We start from the raw sequence: 20196 nt of genomic DNA, 5'->3' as shown, positions 1-20196 counted from the left end.
GAAGCAGTATTCAATTCTCCAATATTTTTTGGGAAAAAAAATGTTAGTTTTCAAAAATGTAACTTTTTTTTATGCTATAAAAATAATGCATTTTGAAAGCAACTGAAAAATGACTTTTAAAGTAACACTATGAAGAGAAGATTGCTTTTCTTACCTGATTTGATTTTATTACTGTGTTGTAGGTATGTGACTGGTGTAAGCACATAAGACACACAAAAGAGTATCTGGATTTTGGGGACGGGGAAAGACGGCTTCAGTTCTGCAGTGCAAAATGTCTCAATCAGTACAAAATGGACATTTTCTACAAAGAGACACAGGCCAATCTTCCAGCTGGACTGTGCAGTACATTACATCCTCCAGTCGAAAATAAAGCAGAAGGCACTGGAGTACAGCTGCTGACTCCAGATTCTTGGAATATACCGCTAGCAGATGCTCGGAGAAAAGCCCCATCCCCAGCGTCTGCAGCTGGCCAAATTCAAGGTCCTGGACCATCAGCGTCTACCACTGCCTCTCCGTCTGACACTGCCAACTGCTCTGTCACTAAAATCCCCACGCCAGTTCCCAAACCTATTCCCATCAGTGAGAATCCAAATATTCCACCGGTTTCTGTCCAGCCACCTGCTAGCATTGTGCCTCCAATTGGTGTCCCACCTCGCAGTCCTCCCATGGTGATGACAAACCGTGGGCCAGTTCCGCTGCCCATATTCATGGAACAGCAAATTATGCAGCAAATCCGTCCACCATTTATTCGTGGGCCGCCTCACCATGCCTCAAATCCTAACAGCCCTCTGTCAAATCCAATGATTCCTGGAATCGGTCCACCACCAGGCGGCCCCAGAAATATGGGTCCCACCTCCAGCCCCATGCACAGGCCAATGCTTTCCCCTCACATCCATCCCCCCACGACACCAACCATGCCTGGGAACCCTCCAGGCTTGCTCCCGCCCCCTCCTCCTGGAGCCCCTTTGCCCAGTCTTCCCTTTCCCCCCGTCAGCATGATGCCAAATGGTCCTATGCCTATGCCACAGATGATGAACTTTGGGCTGCCATCCCTTGCCCCGCTGGTGCCACCCCCGACTCTACTAGTGCCATATCCTGTCATTGTCCCTTTGCCTGTCCCCATCCCCATTCCCATCCCCATCCCTCACATCAATGATTCCAAACCCCCCAGCGGTTTCTCCAGCAACGGCGAAAACTTCATTCCGAGTACCTCCAGCGAGACGCCTGGAGCAAAGCCAACCAATAGCTCTTCGTCCCCTCGAGAGTCAAAGCAAGGATCGTCCAAACCCTCTGACTCCTCTCCGAGCTGCTCAGGCCAGTCCCTAAATCAAGCTCAAGTGCTTCAGGAGCACAGTAAAAATGAAGTTGTTGACTTGACTGTCAGACCTAGTAGTCCTGTGAACAGTAAATTTGGTTTCCCCAGTGTGCTACAGGGTCCGCAGGATGGTGTGATAGACCTAACAGTAGGCCACCGGTCTAGGCTGCACAATGTTATCCACAGGGCTCTACATGCCCAAGTGAAAGTCGAGCGTGAACCTAACAGTGTTGTAAATTTGGCTTTCGGTAGCTCAGACAAAAGGAACTGCAGTGACTGCAGGGACAATTGCAGCCCAATTGAGTCAAAAACATTGCCATGCGGTGATGCAGCCCACTGCTGCCCTGTCTCCTTGGCCTCCGGCACACCGGGACTGGAAGCTGGAGCAGCTGTGTGCAATGTCATTGTAAATGGCACAAAGAGCACAGAGGGTTCCAAGAACCCGGAGCCACCCCAGGATCCGAAAAAGCCCCAGCCACCAGAGGAGCTGGCGGTGAGTGAGCTGGAATCTGTGAAGGAGAATAACTGTGCATCGAACTGCCACCTTGAGGGAGACACTGGCAAGAAGGCCGGAGAAGAGCCCCTTGCTGGAGGAGACAAGCAGGACCCCAACCTCAACAACCCGGCAGATGAGGACCATGCGTATGCTTTGCGGATGCTGCCCAAGACAGGTTGCGTGATCCAGCCTGTGCCAAAACCAGCAGAAAAGACTGCTATCGCGCCATGTATTATGTCAGCGCCAATCCTCAGCACAGGGCCAGAGGATCTGGAGCCACCATTGAAAAGGAGGTGTCTCCGAATTCGAAATCAGAATAAGTAAAGGTTTGTGTAACCACTGCTGCCTCCTGTGTGAGTAGAATGGTTGTTTTCAGGTATGAGGTCGAATGTGGATGTGGCCTTTCTGAAACAGAAAGACACAGATTCCAATTTATCGGCACTTTTAGAAAAGTATTGGTATTTCTGTTTTAATATTGCTCTTTGTGTTGCACTGCATTTTGTTCTTGTCAGTACTCCATCCATCAGCGGCCTCATTACACTTTTGCTCACAGAACATTTTGTGATGGTGCTGGCTGTGTGTTGTATATGTCAAATTCAGTGGTTTTCTGCCTAGGATATGGCTTAGGTCCGGGCCATTAATCTGCTTACTTATTCCAGCTGAGTTATGCAGCAACTCAAGCCTTCATGATGATGATTGAAATTGCCCTACAGCGTAGCATAGAGCAGGATTACCCAGCTGCTTACAGTTAGCTTGGATCCAGTTGACTTACCAAATGGTCATCTCCAGCCATCTTGCTTTGGTCTGCCTCCAGACCGTACCCTAGCTTCCAGCCAGGCTGCTCTCCAGGGCTGAGTCCCCTTGCTGAGCCTTCCTTCCCCAGGTGTCGGTGCTTAGGCACTACATACTGTTGGACCTGCCCGCTGTGGCTTAGTTCAAGAGGCACTCAATAGGCAGCAGGCAGCTGTGGGTCTTACTGTGGGGCTTTGCTCTCTTACCTGAGGCACTTGACTTTGGCAGCTGAGATTTCCCTCAGCCCTGCAATTGCTATAGGTGTGTGGTTAATGGGAGAGCTGCAAAATGAGGCAGCAGTTTGGATAAGTCCACCAACAGCTGTGGCTTGGCCAAGGACTTGGCTTGGCCACAGTTTCTGCTACTGAGGCAGAATCCTCCCCCATTCTTCAGTCCTTATTCCCAGCTTATTGATCCCTCTGATAAAACAGCACCTTTATAAAACTGTTAGTTTAATACGTCTGTTGCTTCAAACCTGTGAGCAAGAAACAAATGTAATTGCATTTGTTTAGATTCACAGGCATGGAAAGCTTCTTTCAGGAAAAGGGAAAATGGTGGGTGTTAGAAGAAATCTGTTCAGCAGCAAAATACTGACGTTTTGCCGGATGTGGCTTGGTGAGATGCCAGATTTCATTACAATCCATGGAATATATTCTGTAGCTCCAGTAAATCCCTGTCCCTGGTAGCACAAATAGTGACTGCAGCAGTGCAATATGAACATTACCTTGAGCAGCTTGGCATCTACAACTGTAGATAGTGCATTCTGTAGGAGCTGGGACATTGCAGTATTTCCCTGCTCCATCAGTGCAGGCTAATTGCACCATCAAAGATACTGCAGTGTAGCCAGGACTCCCTTTTATTTGTTGCTGTCATGTTCCCTATTCTGGCTGCAGTGCCGAAACGTTACCTCCTTTGATCACATGCAGTATTTATTTATTTTCTTTGGTGGAACAGAACTGTTATTCTTTGCTCAAGGCGTGTGCTGACACATTTAAAAGACACATTTGTAAGAACAGAGGATACCTGTAAATTTCTTGGACTAATAACCAACATATACAATAACTCAGAAGTCAAATGAATATTTAAAACTTTTACACTCTCCTAAGTACTGCTGGTGAGGATTTCCCTAAGCTCCCCCAGGTATGTATGGACTGTATGTCCATCTATTCTATTATTTGGTTATTTAAGCAGAAAGATCTTTTTTGCAAAGCCCAGTGTCCCACCTTCGGAGCTTGAAAATTTGTCTCTGCATAAATGTACATATGCTTTTACCTAGGTGTGGGGACTGGATCAAGTGAGAAGCCCACTGTTTAACTGAATCCCTTTTATTTAATTTTAGGTCGGCCACAGTTAATGCAATTCCTCCCACCTTGCTCCATCTCCCCATAGCTGTGCTTTGTTTCAATCCAGTGCTAAGAGACTTGCGCACTTCTGTGCTGACACTGTAGTCTTACAAGCTGTTTCTTAGCGTGCATTGACTTCCATGTGCGCGTAGCTTGCCCAGACCACCCAGGCTGCATTAACGCCACCTCTCTGAGGTCTCAGCCCTGGGAGGGCTTTAGCGTCATCCAGAGCCAGAGCCTTTAAACTCAGGGAGAGTTCTGGCTTCACTGAGTTGTGTACTTTCAACTGTTGACATGATAACGCATGACATCAAGGATGGTGTTTGACAGAGGGAGCGGGCAAACAGTACAGTGCATTGAAAAGAGAGATGCTTTACCACTCAGTTATTGTTCTCCACTGTTTATATTCTCTAAATGTCAATAACAAGCACTTTGATGATCCTCAGGAATAACCATTTTCACCAAGTTTTACGCAGTCCTTTGTCTCAGTTTAAGGACTTTCTACAGGAAAGTTCTCAGTTTGCCAGGCAAACCCAATCTGACCCTGTATAGACATCTGTAACGAAGACACAGCTGATCTCATTGTCTGAACCCTCTTTAAACTGCTTCAAAGAAACAGTTGAGCTCATCCTGAATCGACAGTGAAGACAGCTGAGATGAATTGTGCCCTAGGAGCACCTATTTCTCTCTGCTCACAAGGAAACTGAGGGTGACTGGTGCAGACATCGACATCCCCTGGATGGATGGACACGCTGGAATTTAAGGGAGACAAAGCCCAGTCTAGTTGTCTGTCATGCCACTGGGACATCATGCAATAGAGTGGCATAGCACAGCAGTGGCTATTAGTCAAGCTGTGCTCGTCCTTCCTTTCTTCACAAAGAAGAAAAGAAGTAGCCTCTATGCAGGAGACACGTGAGACCAGGATCTCTGTGTGTTTCAAGGGAAAGAGGATACCCCAAATATGCTGCAGAAATAAACAATTTGATAGCCATCTCATTCCAGCGGGTACCTCAGTGAAATGCGGGTGGGTTTTGAGTCTCTCAAGGCACGCACAAGTGATTTGTGTAGGCTGATGATTGATTTGACGTGAGGACTCTTCGGTTTCATGCAGAGCCCTCCTTTCACAAGTGCTGGTAACAACCAGTCCAGGGGGGCTGTGGGACCTGTTTTGCTGCATTACATATTTCTGGCCTTCAAGAAGCCTGTCTGCAAAGGCTGTGCAGGACTCAGAGCTTCTGTGTTCATACAGTGTGGACAGATGTTGGGAACAGTATTGCTTCGAGCTTACACCACAGACTGGACCTCCACCACTCCCATGGCTTCTCTGCCCGGGCCTTGAGAAGGGTGGAGAGAAAAGCCTGCTCTGTCAGCAGTGCGGCTGTGGGGAATATCCCACCCCAGAGCCTCCCCGCCTGACAGAAATTCTAATAAAAAACAAAGACAGTAGGTTCTGCACTACTAATTGTGCTGACTGGGGCCCTTTAGCGTTTTCCATTGCACTGGTCACACTGACCCGAGAGAAGAAAATGTCCAGAGAGTTGTCTTTTTCTCTCCTGATCCTCATCCCCCAGCTGGAAAGTCTGAACACATTGCCGTAATGTGCAGCTTTTCCTGGATTTTATTTCCCATCAAATTGTATGAAATGAAGGAAATTAGCCAAATATTTTTACGCTAGAGTTCTGGACAGACAGATTGAATTCATGTAATGGCAACATGGACTCTCTAAAAAGGAATCAATGCAAGCGTGACCTTTTCAGGCAAGTCGCCAAACTCCAGATTATTTAATGTACCAATTACTTGATTATTGGAAGTGCTAATCAGCAACATAATCCTCGATGTTAAAGTTTAGTCTCTCCATCAGGATGTGGACTGTCAAGCTGTTATGGTTTGATGCAAATCAAAGAACTGGTAAAAGATGTCCCGGTGCCAAAGTCCTACTATGATAAAGCAGCGAAGCGAGGAAGACTGTTGAGTGCAGGTTTTTTTGAATTTGAGCAACAAGAATTTCTAAATTAGTGTTGCCTGCCTGCATTCTCTACATGCAAGTGGAATCAGCTTTTACCCCACAGTTTTGGTGTAGGGTATGGTTTCCTAAGGAAAACTGAACTGAAAACTCTAAAGGCTGCTTGACTTTAACATAATTGTATTGGTAAATTGAATGGAGAATGAAATGTCACAGGCTAAGCTCACTACTATCCTCTGTGTATGTGCATGTGTGTGTGTGTGTTTGTTGACTTGTCCTAAGCTGGGGGCAGAGGGGTAAAGAAAGGAAGGAGTTTTTCTGCTTGTGTAAACAGAATTTCTCCCAGAAGTAATGGAAATAGTAGGAGTGTGGCCACCTACTATGCCAACCTATATGTCCTGGGGTCACCATCTGATGAGTTACAGGCCCAAACTTCCCGCTGTCTAGTCCATACGTTGTAGTTGTAAAAGTGCACAATGAGCAGAATGCTCCAGTATAGGCTAGAAGTAATATATATCCCACTGTGAACTCCTCTGCCCGTAATGGTCCAGCAAAACATTTCCTTCTCTGGTCAGGATTCCTGAGGCAAGAGCCATAGTTATTAACCTCCCTCTCTGCCTTAAGAATTTTTATAGCTCCCCCATCACTGTAGCATCTATCTACCAGCTCATACCCTGCTCTTGTTGCTCTGACCGGGTTAGAATTTGACCTCAAAAGTATGCTTGAAAACAGATTTCATATATTTACACACATTTTTATACTGGTCATATCTGTTGACACGCTACTGTGGGCCAGAGCCTTAGCTAAGTTTAAGTGGATGTAGTTCTACTGGTGCTAAACTAATTTAAATCAGCAAAGTAATTGGACTCGTACACTTGACACCTACTCTTCTGATTCAGAAATTTTCCTTCACCTGGCTTCTCATGAGCCTACAGAATATTTCCATTTTTTCTGAGGTGGAGAGGAGAGACTGTTAACACCACATATCCTTAAACACATTTGCTTGGAACTGATGTTTTGCCCTTGAGAGCTGCCTGGCTTGAGCAGTGTGATCTTACATTTAAAAATTGCCTGCTTAGCTTTTCTGATATATTGAATCAGAAAAAGTGTTCCCCCCCACACACACACAAAAAAAAAAAAAAAAAAAAGAAGGAAGGAAGGAAGGAAGAGAAAGAAAGAAGGAAAGAAAAAGAAAAAAAAAAGAAAGAAACAGGAAAAAGAAAGGCTGCTTAAAATGTTGAAGTATGAAATGACATACTTGCAGAGCCACTTTCGGCTCCCACATCTTGCTGCTGGGATGTGGGAGCGATAACTTCCATCTCAGTGCCAGTAAATAGTAGGCTTGTGATACAGTGCTGTAGATCAGGATACATGCCTTGAAATCCTTTCAACAAGTACTAATTTCTGATGGGTTCCTCCTGATTGTCCATAAAACCACCCAGGGCATATGTTTTAAATAGAAAATCTGATTCTTGAACCCAGTTTAGAAAATAGCTACACCTAGTCTTTTGCAGAAGGTAGTCAGTATCTACAGCTCTTGGCAAATAAAACACAAGGCCAGATCTTCAGCCACCCAACCTGCCCCTCCCCTGTCCCAGCTCCATGCCGTTCCCTCGGGCCCTGTCGCTGTCGCAGAGAGCAGAGCTCAGTGCTGCCCCTCCGCTCCCTGTGAGGAGCTGCAGCCGCCGTGAGGCCTCCCCTCAGCTCCTCTGCTCTGCGCTGAACACAGCAAGGGACCTCAGCTTCTCCTCACACACCTTGTCCTCCAGATCCTTCACCATCTTCATAGCCCTCCTTTGAACATTCTCTAGTAGTTTTATGTCCTTTTATTATGGCTTCAGATTTGGCTGCATTCAAACATATGAAGTGCATAATGGGCGTAGGGAGAAGCTTGGGCTCTCCATCAGCGTGTTCTCATGCTGTTGAACTACAAAAGCCAGTGGTGCACATAAAATTTATGGGGGGAAAAGCATAACTCATGGTTAAGTACGGAGTGTACTACAACAAAGATCAGAGTTAAGCAGACAGCCATCCTTGTAAAAACATAATCAGAGGCAATGATTACCTTTACATTCAGAGGACAAAGTCATGGACAGCACGTGCCTCATTGCCACTGAAACCTGATAAAGAGTTAAGCACTCAGTTGCCTTTGTGAAGCTTGACGCTGAGACAACCATGGCCAGCTTCCGAGCTGAGTGGTGAACCCTGAAGGCTTGTGAGGAGTTTGTAAACCGTTTCTCAGTATTATGAGCAATACCTGAAAGCGGGTCAGAAAGGAGCAAAACACTTTTGAGGATGGTAGTTGCAAAAGAGCTGGACGTAATCAAGCAGTGAGTGACAGAAGTGATGAAAAAGAACATTCCTGTTCAAAAAGCTATGGGAGAATCAAGCAAAGCAGAAGCAAAGCTGTTTGAGCAAGAAATCAGGAGGAAATCAAGGCTGTGCCAAGCAAGATTTTCTGACGCATTTTTTGTTTCCAGATTACCTCCTGAGTCCCTCCTTGTCTATTTTTAGGTTTCCAGCAGCAAAACAGGGAATTTCAGTACATTGCAGGATGCCTCCATCAATCGAGGCCTCACAGCTCAGTCTTACCTGAGCTGTAACCTTACCTTGTTTACACTTTTTTGATAAGAAGATACATTTCACTCCTGGGACCAGGGATTGTGTTTGGAAGTGTATGTGACCATCTCGTGAGAGATATGAATCAAACTCCAACATTTTACAAAACCCTCACATATTCAGCATTTGCTTCTTCCATGACAATTACAGCTAATTAAATGTCTGGGCTTGATCCTTTGAAGTACTGTACACGCTTAGCTCTTGGAGCTTCTAATGAAAGCTGAAGGCTCTCGGCACATTACAGAATGAGGTTCTGTCTCTGACTCATTTGCATAGCTTTACTTCCCCAGACACAGTTTTGGTATTTGAAAAGAATGGTATTCCTGTACAACATGTGTCTCAATTTGTAATGATATCCTCTCTGCAGCTGGCTTGCTTTTCCAAGTGTTTCTGAAACATTACTGTCTTAAATTCAAGCCAACCTACAACAACAAATTATCCAGCGGCAAAGAGGCTGAGCTATGTTTGCTGAGAGGACATCCCCAGTCTCTGCTGCACTCCCTCTCCCAGACCTGCTTTTGGACTCACAGGCTGTGTAATGTAATCAGCTCCTATGGAAGCATACAATGCCAAAAAAGAAAAAAAAAAGGGTTGTAGGGATTGGGTAGTGCAGAATAAAACAAATATCAAGTTGCAGCCTCTTTGGAAAGATCTGCATCCCGTCATTGGCCAACTGATATTTAAACCTACGGTTAGAGCAATTTTCAGCTATTTATTTGGATCCCACATGGTAAAATGCAAAACTTGGTGTCGTTGTGATCTGCTGCCTGCTTGCACTCCAAATACTTATAAGCTTTCATGAACTACTTGAGCTGCCACTTCTAAGTTTCTTATCCAAAGGGGAAAAATACCCTTTACCACAGGAATTCTGCAATTGAGAGATGCTTGAAGGCTAGCATAAATAAAAGTTACATGATGAGGTCACTGAAGATTTGAATTCTGACCCTAACTTTCAAAGTTCAATTAACATACTGCTTAGGTTTTATTTGAAGCAGTTTGGGAGTTATTGCTGGACCAGTTATTTTGGTGGTGAAAATGTTGTTTCTGTTTTCTCGGGGATGAAGGGAACATAGGAGACAGGGAAAATCTCAGGAATACAGGATCGTAAGGGTTGGAAGGGACCTCTGGAGATCATCACATCCAACCCCTGCTAAAGCAGGTTCCCTGCAGTAGGTTACACAGGAGAGCATACAGACAGATTTTGAATATTTCCAGAGGAGACTCCGCAGCCTCTCTGGGCAGCCTGTTCCAGTGCTGTGTCACCATCAAAGTGAAGTTTTTCCTTGTGTTTGTATGGAACTTGCTGTGTTCCAGTTTGTGCCTGTTGCCCCTTGTTCTGTCACTGGTCACAGTGAGAGAACAAGAACAGCACAGAAAAGAACCTGGCCCCATCTACTTGACACCCTCCCTTTAGATATTGATAAGCATTAACAAGACCCTCCCCTCCCCCAGTCTTCTCTTCTCCAGGCTGAACAGCCCCATGTCTCTCAGCCTTTCCTCACAAGGGAGATGCTCCAGGCCCCTCGTCATCTTTGTGGCCCTCCGCTGGACTCTCTCCAGAAGTTCCCTGTCTTTCTTCAACTGGAGAGCCCAGAACTGGACACTACTCCAGATGTGGCCTCACAAGGGCAGAGTAGAGGGGGAGTATCACCTCCCTTGACCCCTAGGATCCTATTGTTCTTCTTGGCCACAAGGGCACACTGCTGGTTCATGGTCAACCTGTTGTCCACCAGGACACGCAGGTCCTTCTCTGCAGAGCTTTTTTACAGCAGGTCAGCCTCTAACCTGTACAGATGCATGCAGTTGTTCCTCCCCATGGGTAGGACTCTACACTTGCCTTTGTCAAACTTCATCAGGTTCCTCTCTGCCCAACTCTCCAGCCTGTCCAGGTCTCACTGAATGGCAGCACAGCCTTCTGGTGTGTTAACCACTCCTCCCAGCTTTGTATCATCAGCAAACTTCTGAGGATGCATTCTATCCCTTCTTCCAGGTCACTGGTGAAGATGTTGAACAAGACCTGACCCAGTACTGACCTCTGGAGAACACCACTAGCTAGCACTTGGCCTCCAACTAGACACTGCACTGCCGATCACAACCCTCTGAGCTCTGCCAGTCAGACAGTTCACAATCCACCTCACCATTTATCCCACACTTCCTGAGCTTACCTATGAGGATGTTATGGGAGAGAGTGACAAAAGCCTTGCTAAAGTCAAGGTACACAATATCCACTGCTCTCGCCTCATCTACCCAGTCAGTGGTGACATCACAGAAGTCTACCTGATTGGTCAAGCATGATTTCTCCTTGGGAAACCCATGTTGACTATTTCCGATAACGTTCTTCTCTTCCACTTGCTTGGAGATGACACCCAGAATAAGCTGTTCCATCACCTTCCCAAGGACAAAAGTGAGGCTGTGATTGCTTGTTTTCAGGAAAAGAGAAGATGAACTGTCTAGATTTGGTTTTATTTTTGTTTTAGTTTTCATCTTTTATTTGTTTATTTGTGAAAAGGTCTTTGAAAAGTTTCAGCTTAATCCCAGTGTAGAATTAGTTGAAGATTGGACTTTTTTTTTTAATGGAAAGTCGTTAAGGAGAAATCAACTTTTTACACTGGCATAGGACAAGGGAAATGGTTTTAAACTAAAGCAAGGGAGATTTAGATTAGATGTCAGAGAGAAATCTTTTACTGAGAGAATGATGAGGTGCTGGCACAGGCTGCCCAGAAAGGTAGTGGATGCCCCGTCCCTGGAGGTCTTTTAAGGCCAGGTTGAATGGGGCCCTGGGCAATCGGATCTAGTACTTGATCTAGCGGATTACAACCCTACCTGTGGCGTGGGGGTTGGAAGTTGATTTTTGAGGTCTCTTCCAAGCCATTCTATGATTCTATGATTCTATGATATGATACCTTATGCCAGATCAGACTTGGAGCACTGGTGGGATGAGGCAAACTTTGAACAGGTCTGTCAGTTTTTAGAAGTCTGGCTGGTGCTGCACTCACTGCAGGCAATGGGCTGCCTTGCTGCTGTGGAGATATACCTGTTATGCAATGTAAAGCAGGATCTGGCCTCTGCATGTTGTGTGGTGTTCCAGAGATGGCACATGCTGTGGCTGAGATTAGAAGTCCAGAGCTGTCACAGCATTTTCCGCTTTGCATGACTTGCCTACATACCTCAAAATGCCCCCACGTGTAAACCAGAGCAAAAGCCCAGAGAATGATGGTGCTGTGGGGCTGGGCAGAAGGGTGTAGCTGACATGGGTTTCATCTTTAGTTCAGAGTGGAAATGAAGGGGAGTTTCATGAACTGCCTGAACATTTGTTCTATAAAAGGTTAAAAGATGATAAACTTATTTGAAATGGTGTAAAATTATATGAAGAAAATATTTACAGAGGTCCCAGGGAAACTGATGCTATGAAAAGTAGAAAGTGGTATAAGTGGATGGTATGGAAGGATGACAAGAGCAAGGAAACCTGACAGCACTGATACTAAAATGCGGGGAGCTCAACTCGGGTTAGCCATCAATACTAGTCTCTCTCTCTGTCCACCTTGACTGGTGGATAGAGAGGTTCTTCAAGGCATGTTTTGGAGTACCTAAGGGGGCACCTGCTCTGGGTGAGGAGGACAAGGACACTCGAGGTGTGAAAATGGAAATTCAGGATGCTGGAGCATGAGTTCCTGGTGACAGCTGTTATGCCTGGGAAAATACAGACCTGATGATTAGGGGACATTCCAGTGGGTAGCAGAGCCCAAGCTGTGTATCTGACCCAAAGTGAAGAAGGATCCATAGCTTGCAAGAGCAGAGCAGAAAGAAAACACCACCCTCAAAATGAAGGGATGGTGCAGAAGGAGCAAACTCGTTATCCCATTTGTACTGAAGGCCTCCCTTGACTCTTGCAATATGGCATCGCTTCATGGGAAGATAAATCATCAAGTATTCAAAGGAGAAGGTTTTAATGAAGAAGCTTTAAGAATAGCTGAAAACAAAAATAGGATAAATTACAGAACTATTACAAGTAACAGATGACTCCAGAGTGTTTCCACAGCTGAGCTTGCTCCCATGCTGACTTTAGATGCACTCTTGTGGTTTATTTTCAGAGCAGTTTCCCTGAGAAAAGAATTGCAGAGCCTTTTCTCCAGGGCCATGCATGTCCCAGATGAACCAGGCCTCCTCTAGCACATCAACATTCATTGTCCGGATGAATTAAGTGCTGTGCTACATGATGAAAACTCTGCCATACCAGCCCACATCAACGGCTGCCTCGCCCCTCCCCACCCAGCATCTATTTTTTCCTGAACAATATGATGTGAATCTGGAGACAGAAAATTTCAATGGAGCACAGAATGAGAGGGAAACAACCAAAACTCTGTGTGAATGCACACATGTGTCCAAAGCCATGTCAATGGCATGGCCCTCTGAGGAGTTAAGGCATGAAAGGAGCAGCTCTTCCTGGCAGCTGGCACTACTAGGGCATTAGCACAGCTCTCACCTACCCTGGATACCCGCTTGGGTATCCAAGCCCACTCAGGTGAACCTCCCAAGTTACGCATCTGAACTGGGTCATCATTCAACAGAGGTACTCTCCTTCCCCGCCCCTGCATTGACAGTGGGCAGCCTTCCTGCTTGCTCTTTTTCTGTCATCTTCCCCAAGTTGTCCCCTGGGACTGGGACCATAGCCCACCTCTGGCTTCTGGGTGGTCTTCCAGCCCCGAGTCAGTGCACTGTTTGGTGTTGGAAAGCAGGCGTAACCCAGTGCGTCCACCTCAGGCAACTCATATAAGCTCAACTCTGTTGCTGTATAATTACAAAAATTTGTCCTTTGTAGCCAATGCAATTTCTCTATCTGATCAGCAATGTTTGCGGAGTGTTAGGTGCAAGTTCAGCTGGAGTGATGAGCCTATGTTGTTCTCCTAAAAAGTCATTTGTTTTGGGGGGAAGATACAAATAGCTGATTTCATTGTGCTGGCCATGCATGCTGGTGTTGGCACAAGGTACAGAACATCTGACTGTGAGATGATGTGATCAGTACTTATTCCGTTCTTTATTAAACTTTGCATGCTATGTCTGATATGGATTTTTATTCTGTGACTTGACTGCTACAAAGATGCATCATTCATCAAACACAATGACTGTCATGGGAACCAGTCGCCAGGGAAGATGCTTCTCCAGCCTGTGCTCTGTTACATGGAACCTATCTGCAGTGGGGGAAAATGAGCAGGCTGCACAGAGCCAGCTGACTGCTCTGCACAGAAAGCACTGAGAGCCAGGGAGCATCCTCCTGCTCTCCTTCCCAAATCACTTATCACTCTGCTGAGCCATTTGAGGCTGACTAATGAGGGATGGACAGTCATTTTCGTTGATGTATGTTAAGAAACAGACACAATACCTGAAGTGCAGAGGGAGGTTTTATAGAGAGGATGCAGAATTTGTTTTCACTGCTTCCCTTCTCAGTTAATCTCAGAGCAAGATTTCAAGCCAAAAAGTGACAGAAAGCAGCCCTGTACTTTTTATGAAGAGTACTCAGGAAGTGCACGCATCCCAATTCTCGGTCTAGTTCTTGCCCTCAGCACTCTCTGCACACAAGGCTCTGGGCACATTGCCCTGAAGCCCAAATGTCACTCCTTACCCTACATACAGTGGTCTGGGTGCTCAGGGAGTTTACACTCTCCTTGTCTGCTTTGCAGGAATGCTCGCCGACAGGGTACCTTGCATGGAGAAAGGGAGCAGAGCAAACCACATCGCTCCACCGAACGACACCAGCTGGTCTGCTCACCACCCCTCTGGCTAAAAGTCAAGCAAATAAAGCAGCTTCCCATCACGAAGCCCCTCCGAGGAAGCCTCAGTCCCACGGGTGCCTTTGACCCAGAAGACAGCACATCATGGACCCACACAGTGTGCTCAGCATTCCCGCGACCACCCCTCTTCTCCTCCAAGGAACGCTTTCTCCTCTTGGTTTCTTGCTGTGGGGATTTTTCACCCTGGTTTCAAAAACCACATGGACCAACGTAGGTACTTTTTCCCTCCCTGACTTCAAAGTTCAGATATTTGAGACTGGACAGTGATATGGATTTTTTTTTCCTTTTTTTTTTTTTTTTCTTCGAAAAACTGCTGTGGTTTTGCTGCTACACTAAGAATCGTGATTTGCATTGTATGGTTTTGGACCTATTCAAGTTTTGATGGGGGAAAGGGGTAATACTGGAGTAGCAACGCTTCAGAGTCATCTCTGTCCTACCCACGATGCACTTTTAAATGAAGAGGTAGAATATTTTATTGGCTAATATACTTTCCTTGTTATTTTTACAAAGGCCACCTTTATCCTTTCTAATGCCATATTTTCAGTGTTACACTTTTATGGCTTTTAATTTTTGATTTGACAGATGTAAGAAGCAGCATGAATAGTTTATACTGTGGTTTTTCAGAGACTGAATGCCAAGAGAACTCAGTAAATGTTTATTCTTCTCAGCTTTCTCTTTAAATTCCCCTAAATAGCGCCCCATTTGGGAACAGAGCAAGAGTGTTGAACTAAAGACCAAAATTCCCTCAAGGTGTAAAATAATCTGAGGGGAATATTTGCTGGGCGTCACGAAAGACTCGGATGAAATTTCAACCCTGATGGTTTTCAGTGATCCAGGAAGGCAGTGAGACAATCTCTCCATATGCATAGCCCTTTCATGATAATTAGAATGGTATGGACAAACCAATGAAAACAAGGGTAAAGTGAGAAAGATCCCTCATGATTCTGTTTCACTGTTTGCTTTCTCCTGTCATGGTTAAGAGAAATGTGCAATTCGATCCTCAATCAGTGGGTGGAGGATAACAGGGTAGAATTTACTTGTGTGCACTTGTACAGTCGTAGCCAAGAGTCCAAAAGTACACTAGAGCATGTTATACTGGCACTGAATTGGTAAGAGAGTCGTGGAGTATCCCATTCTGACAAATACAAAAAAAAAAAAAAAAAAAAAAAAAAAACCCACAAAAGAAAAAAAACACACAAAAAAATCAAAAACTAAAAAAAAAATTAAAAAAATCAGATCACCTTGTGATACAGTGTAACTGTTTACTAACTCGAATAAAGCAATTGTTCACTCTCGAGTGTTCAGAGCACACCTTTTCTATAAGGCTGCTGCGGGGCAGTGAGAGCAGTTGGCAGAAGTGGGGCTGATGGTGTTGGCGGTGCTGGGAATGGGGTGTCCGAGTCAGCTGAGCCAGAGCCTTGTAGCGACGGTGCACTGTGAGCACTATGTATATACTGTATTTCTATATTTTCCTTTGTACAGATTCACTTAAGTCAAGCTACTGTTTTACAGGTGCTCCTTATTTATTAGAGCTGTGAAAGCTTGGAAAACACACCGGGCGAGCAAGCTCGCTTTTTAAAAAAAAAACACAAAAAAAGAAAAAAAAAGAAAAAAGGGCAGGGGGGGATCCAACAGCTCCTGAGCCACGGGAGAGAGCTCCAAGAGACACCGATGAAACATCTTCAAGAGAGCAAGAACCTAAAGCACCCTCTGTGTTCTCTGCTTTCCTTTTGGGCTTGCAACACTTTTCTCTCTCCCTGACTGGTGTCAGATTTATTAAAACAAAATAAATCTCCAAGAAAAAAAATGCACTTAAACGTGCTGTTGTTTTATTATTATTATTTTCTTTTTGTGCATGCGGTTATTCACTCCTTTACCTGCCTGGTCACTGCTGACACAAAGGTCACTCTGAAGCCTGAGAAACATGCGTAAGTGATGGCACCTCTCCTGTGAAGAAAGGCTGAGGGAGCTGGGCTTGTTCAGCCTGCAGCAGGCTGTGCGGAGACCTCATTGCGGCCCTCCAGTACCTAAAGGGAACTTATAAACAGGAGGGAGACTGACTTCTTACACAGTCTGTTAGTGATAATAAAACAGGAATGGCTTTAAATTAAAAGAGGAGAAATGTAGGTTAGATTTTAGGAAGATATTTTTTACTCAGAGGGTGGTAAGGCGCTGGCTGCCCAGAGAAGCTGTGGGTGCCCCATCCCTGGAGGCCCTCAAGGCCAAGTTGGATGGGGCCCTGGGCAGCTGAGCTGGGGAGTGGGAGCCCTGCCCATGGCAGGGGTTGGGACTGGGTGGGCTTTAAGGTCCCCTGCAACCCAAGCCATTCTGTGATTGTAAGTGATCCTGGAGGCTCTATCTATGTCCCTTCCATTTTTGTGCCTCCATCATATCTCAGCTTCTGCAGTATTCAAGGTGTGGGGAAAAAAAACAACATCTCACTCTGCACTAAGATTCGGGCCTTGATTTTATGGAAGAGCCCCGTATAGATGCTCTGGCTGCAGCTTTGTTCCCTTCAAGAGGATCTGCGTGAGCACAGTGTGCTCATGCCCATGAGTTGAGGCCTGTGCATGGAGTGTGCTTCACATGCCTTTTGCAAGGATGTGGTTTTTCAATGCATGAGCTCCCCCTGAAATCAATGTTTTCTTTAAAGAACCAAACTCCTCCCAAATGCCCCCAACTCTGCAACAGCACCGTGCTTGTAGGCCTTGAGCTATGTCGCAGAAGGTGTTTGCTTCCTGGCTCTTGGCTGGTGCCACTGACAGAGGGAGCTGAAATGTCCGGTGATCTTTGTAACTTCTGACTTGATTTCATTTACCAGTCATGTAAGGAAAACAACAGCAGCAGAGGCATGCTGCTTGGAAGGACATGCAGAGCAGAGCTTGTCTCCCTAGTAAACAGCTTGCTACATCTCTATTTATTCATCTGAACTTGGCTATAAAATCAAGGCGGTGTGTATTGATCTTGCTTTTGTCAGTGGTCCAGAATTGTTAGCACACATTTTCACTCTTCTGAAAAACAACAGACTCTTCAGAGAAATCTTTCTCTCCTATGAGCCGCTTTTTCCACAAACGGAATCAGGACAGCAGAGGTGCAGAAAGTGATCCGGGCTGAAGTTGGTTTGGGGTTTTTCAAGAGATCACAAACTTACCTTAGCTTTTGTGAAAATTTTCCTGCGTTATGCTTTTCTTTTCCCCAAAATTCAGAATATGAACAACTGACTGAGACAGTTGAATTGGTTCATTGTTTGCTATTTTAAAAATATCTACAGCTGCGTATCTGTGGAGAAATCTCCAAGCACACATAAACCTTCAGCAAAATGTAGACCAAATGGTATGATACATTATGCAAAAGAAACCTGCTCTGTTTTTTAGGCCAAATCCACCCCTTGCACAATGCCAACAAAATGAGTGGAATTACACAAAGGACATGAGAAGGTCCTTTGCAATTAACGGGAACCCAGCAAAGGGCTGCAGAATGACTCTCGCTCGCCACTGACATTATTTATTATGGACTAAGACATAATAACCAAGCCAAGCCCTTTCCTGGAGAATTTACCATCAAGGAGGCAGACAAAGAGAATCCTGATGCACCGGGAGATGCACGGGAAGGCTCTGCCTGCAGCAGCCATTGCACACATGCTGTTGGGAGCCACAGAGGCCACGCTCATGAGCAGAAGAGGTAGCTTTGCCTCAAGACCCTGAAGTCGGCCCCATGTGCACCCCATCACACACCAGGCAGAGGGGGAGTTCGCTGGCACTGAATTCTTGCTGCCAGCAAGCCTTGCCCTTGCTATAAGAGGGGTCTGCATGAATTACCTCCGTGTTGCCCTACGTGGGTTTGTGGGCTTTTTTTTTTCCAGAACTGCTACACACTTTGACATTTGGTTAGCTCAATTCCATGAATAAGAAGGTCCCATAAAATGAAAAGATTTAGTGCTTTTTTTTTGTGCTAAATGATGGAAATAAATTTGCTTTGTTCAAATAAGCGCCACACGCCAAATTTGCGAGGATGCTTATCCAAGTAAGATATCCCATTCTGAGGTCCATATTTGGACACCCAAATCAACACTCAGCCAAACACATGCATGAGGCATTTCAGTGCCATTCGGAGTGTCCATATATAGAACTGGATGCTCTAACTTCATTGCCTTTGTTTTAAAAATAGGCCTGGAATATGGAAAGGCATAATTTAATAACAACTATGACAAACACGCAGTGGTCAAAAACAGAACCCATTTGCCCATGCTGGTGGAGGTTGGTTCCCCTGGAGTCACTCTGGGGAAAAACAGAGGTTTAATTCAGAAAAGAAACAGCCCTTGAATCACTTTGCTTTCCACTCCCACCCAAACCTGACTCAGTGTTTGGGATTACTTCTGTGACACTGTGAGGAACTGACTGAGCCACCGTGCAAAGAAAAACTTCAGCTGCTGACAGTCTCTTTTCCTGAAGCTGTTCCCTGGTATCTCCACCATTACCTATTGTCTGGAGCAGGTGAGTGTCAAGGCTGCTTCACCTGCTGCTCTCCTGAAATAGTTTTCTAAGGAAGTACAACACTGAGAGAGACAGCCAGGTCCACTGACCAGGACCTCTCCTTACAAATGATGTAAGTATTTAGAAGTTGCATCTACCTACCTGAGATGCCCAGACATGTGGCTTTCACAGGAGAAGGGACAGCCTCACCACGCTCCCTATGTGGGGCTCACCAGTATAGTGTCCTCACAGCCTTGCTTCTTCTTTGAAAGACCTTGCTGGGCCTCTTTAGTAAAAGGAGAAGGCTTGAGGAAGAAGCAACTCTGTCTTCTTTTACAGAAAAGCTTTGTGGTTGGACACCTTGCTGAGGGACTGGGAGACTCCTAGAGGTCCTCTTCCATTCTCCAGCTACAAGATCAAGCCCACAGAGGCTCACACAAAGCAAGGTGTTGAGAGAGATTCTCAGCTGTCCCACTGACCCAGGCCAGGACTGATAAGATATAATCTCCCCCAGCTTCCCACTGAGATGTGAGCTATGCCAAGAGGAGCAGAATTCTTCATGCCTTGTGGAGGAGATACAGACCTGGCATCTGCAGGGCCAGGGCGAGTGAGAACAGACCTCAGGCTGACATTGCAGACTCGCTCCTGCAAAAAGGATGCCTGCTTCTGCTCCCAGAAGGGTTTCAGAGCTGCTGCAGGAAATGCTGATAGATTGCAAAGCAAAGGGAGCCCTTCCCAGGCAGCCGAGGGCTCTGAAGCACAGGGGCTGATGGGACCACTTCAAGATTTAGGACAAGAAGCAATGGCCTCAAGTTGTGCTAGGAGAGCTTTAGGTTGGATATTAGGAAAAAATTATTCTCACAAAGAGCAGTAACATATTGGGACAGGCTGCCCAGGAAGGTGGTGGAGTCACTGTCCCTGAAATTCAAGGAACATGTAGATGTGGCGCTGAGGGATGTGGTCAGAGAGCATGGTGGGGATGGATTGGGGTTGGACTAGATGATCCTAGAGGTCTTTTCCAACTTTAATGATTCTGTGATTCTATGATAAGGTATGCAGAGAAGGCAATTCAAAAAGCCTGACATTTTACAGACATGTTTCTCTGTGAAAGCACCTCAGTCCACCCACGAGCACACCGTTGGGTCTCGGCACCACTGCTTCAGCTCTCGAGGTACACAGTCCCCAGGCTGTACCAGTGTCACCCCATCAGCACTGGGATGGAGGAACCAAGAGACTGATTTATGGCCTGCTAGCACGGCCTGCGTCACACCATCCATTGACAGGCACTGCTGCATACATGTGATGTAATGCTCTGGGGGGAGTCGAGAGCATCCCTCTATCTAGCTTACAGGTATCCTTGTAGGCTCAAGCATAAACAAGTGCCTCTAGAGGCTGGGGAACGCTGGC

The 20196-nt window shown here is 45.8% G+C and overlaps 1 protein-coding gene across 4 annotated transcripts in view; it reads left to right on the top strand.

The window, feature by feature from the left end:
- SOBP (sine oculis binding protein homolog) overlaps window positions 1–14343 on the top strand; it is a 108949-nt gene extending 94606 nt beyond the window's left edge. For all 4 annotated transcript variants that reach the window (XM_021390516.1, XM_021390515.1, XM_021390517.1 and 1 more), the window contains 2 exons: window positions 183–2137; window positions 14207–14343. In XM_021390516.1, coding sequence (XP_021246191.1) covers window positions 183–2135 — 1953 coding nt within the window. In that variant the 3' untranslated portion in view covers window positions 2136–2137; window positions 14207–14343. The remainder of the gene's footprint in view (window positions 1–182; window positions 2138–14206) is intronic.

The sequence above is a fragment of the Numida meleagris genome, chromosome 3 (assembly GCF_002078875.1).
Source record: "Numida meleagris isolate 19003 breed g44 Domestic line chromosome 3, NumMel1.0, whole genome shotgun sequence".
NCBI lineage: Eukaryota > Metazoa > Chordata > Aves > Galliformes > Numididae > Numida > Numida meleagris.
Note: the sequence above shows the minus strand (reverse complement) of the source record. Positions and strands in the feature narration are given on the sequence as shown.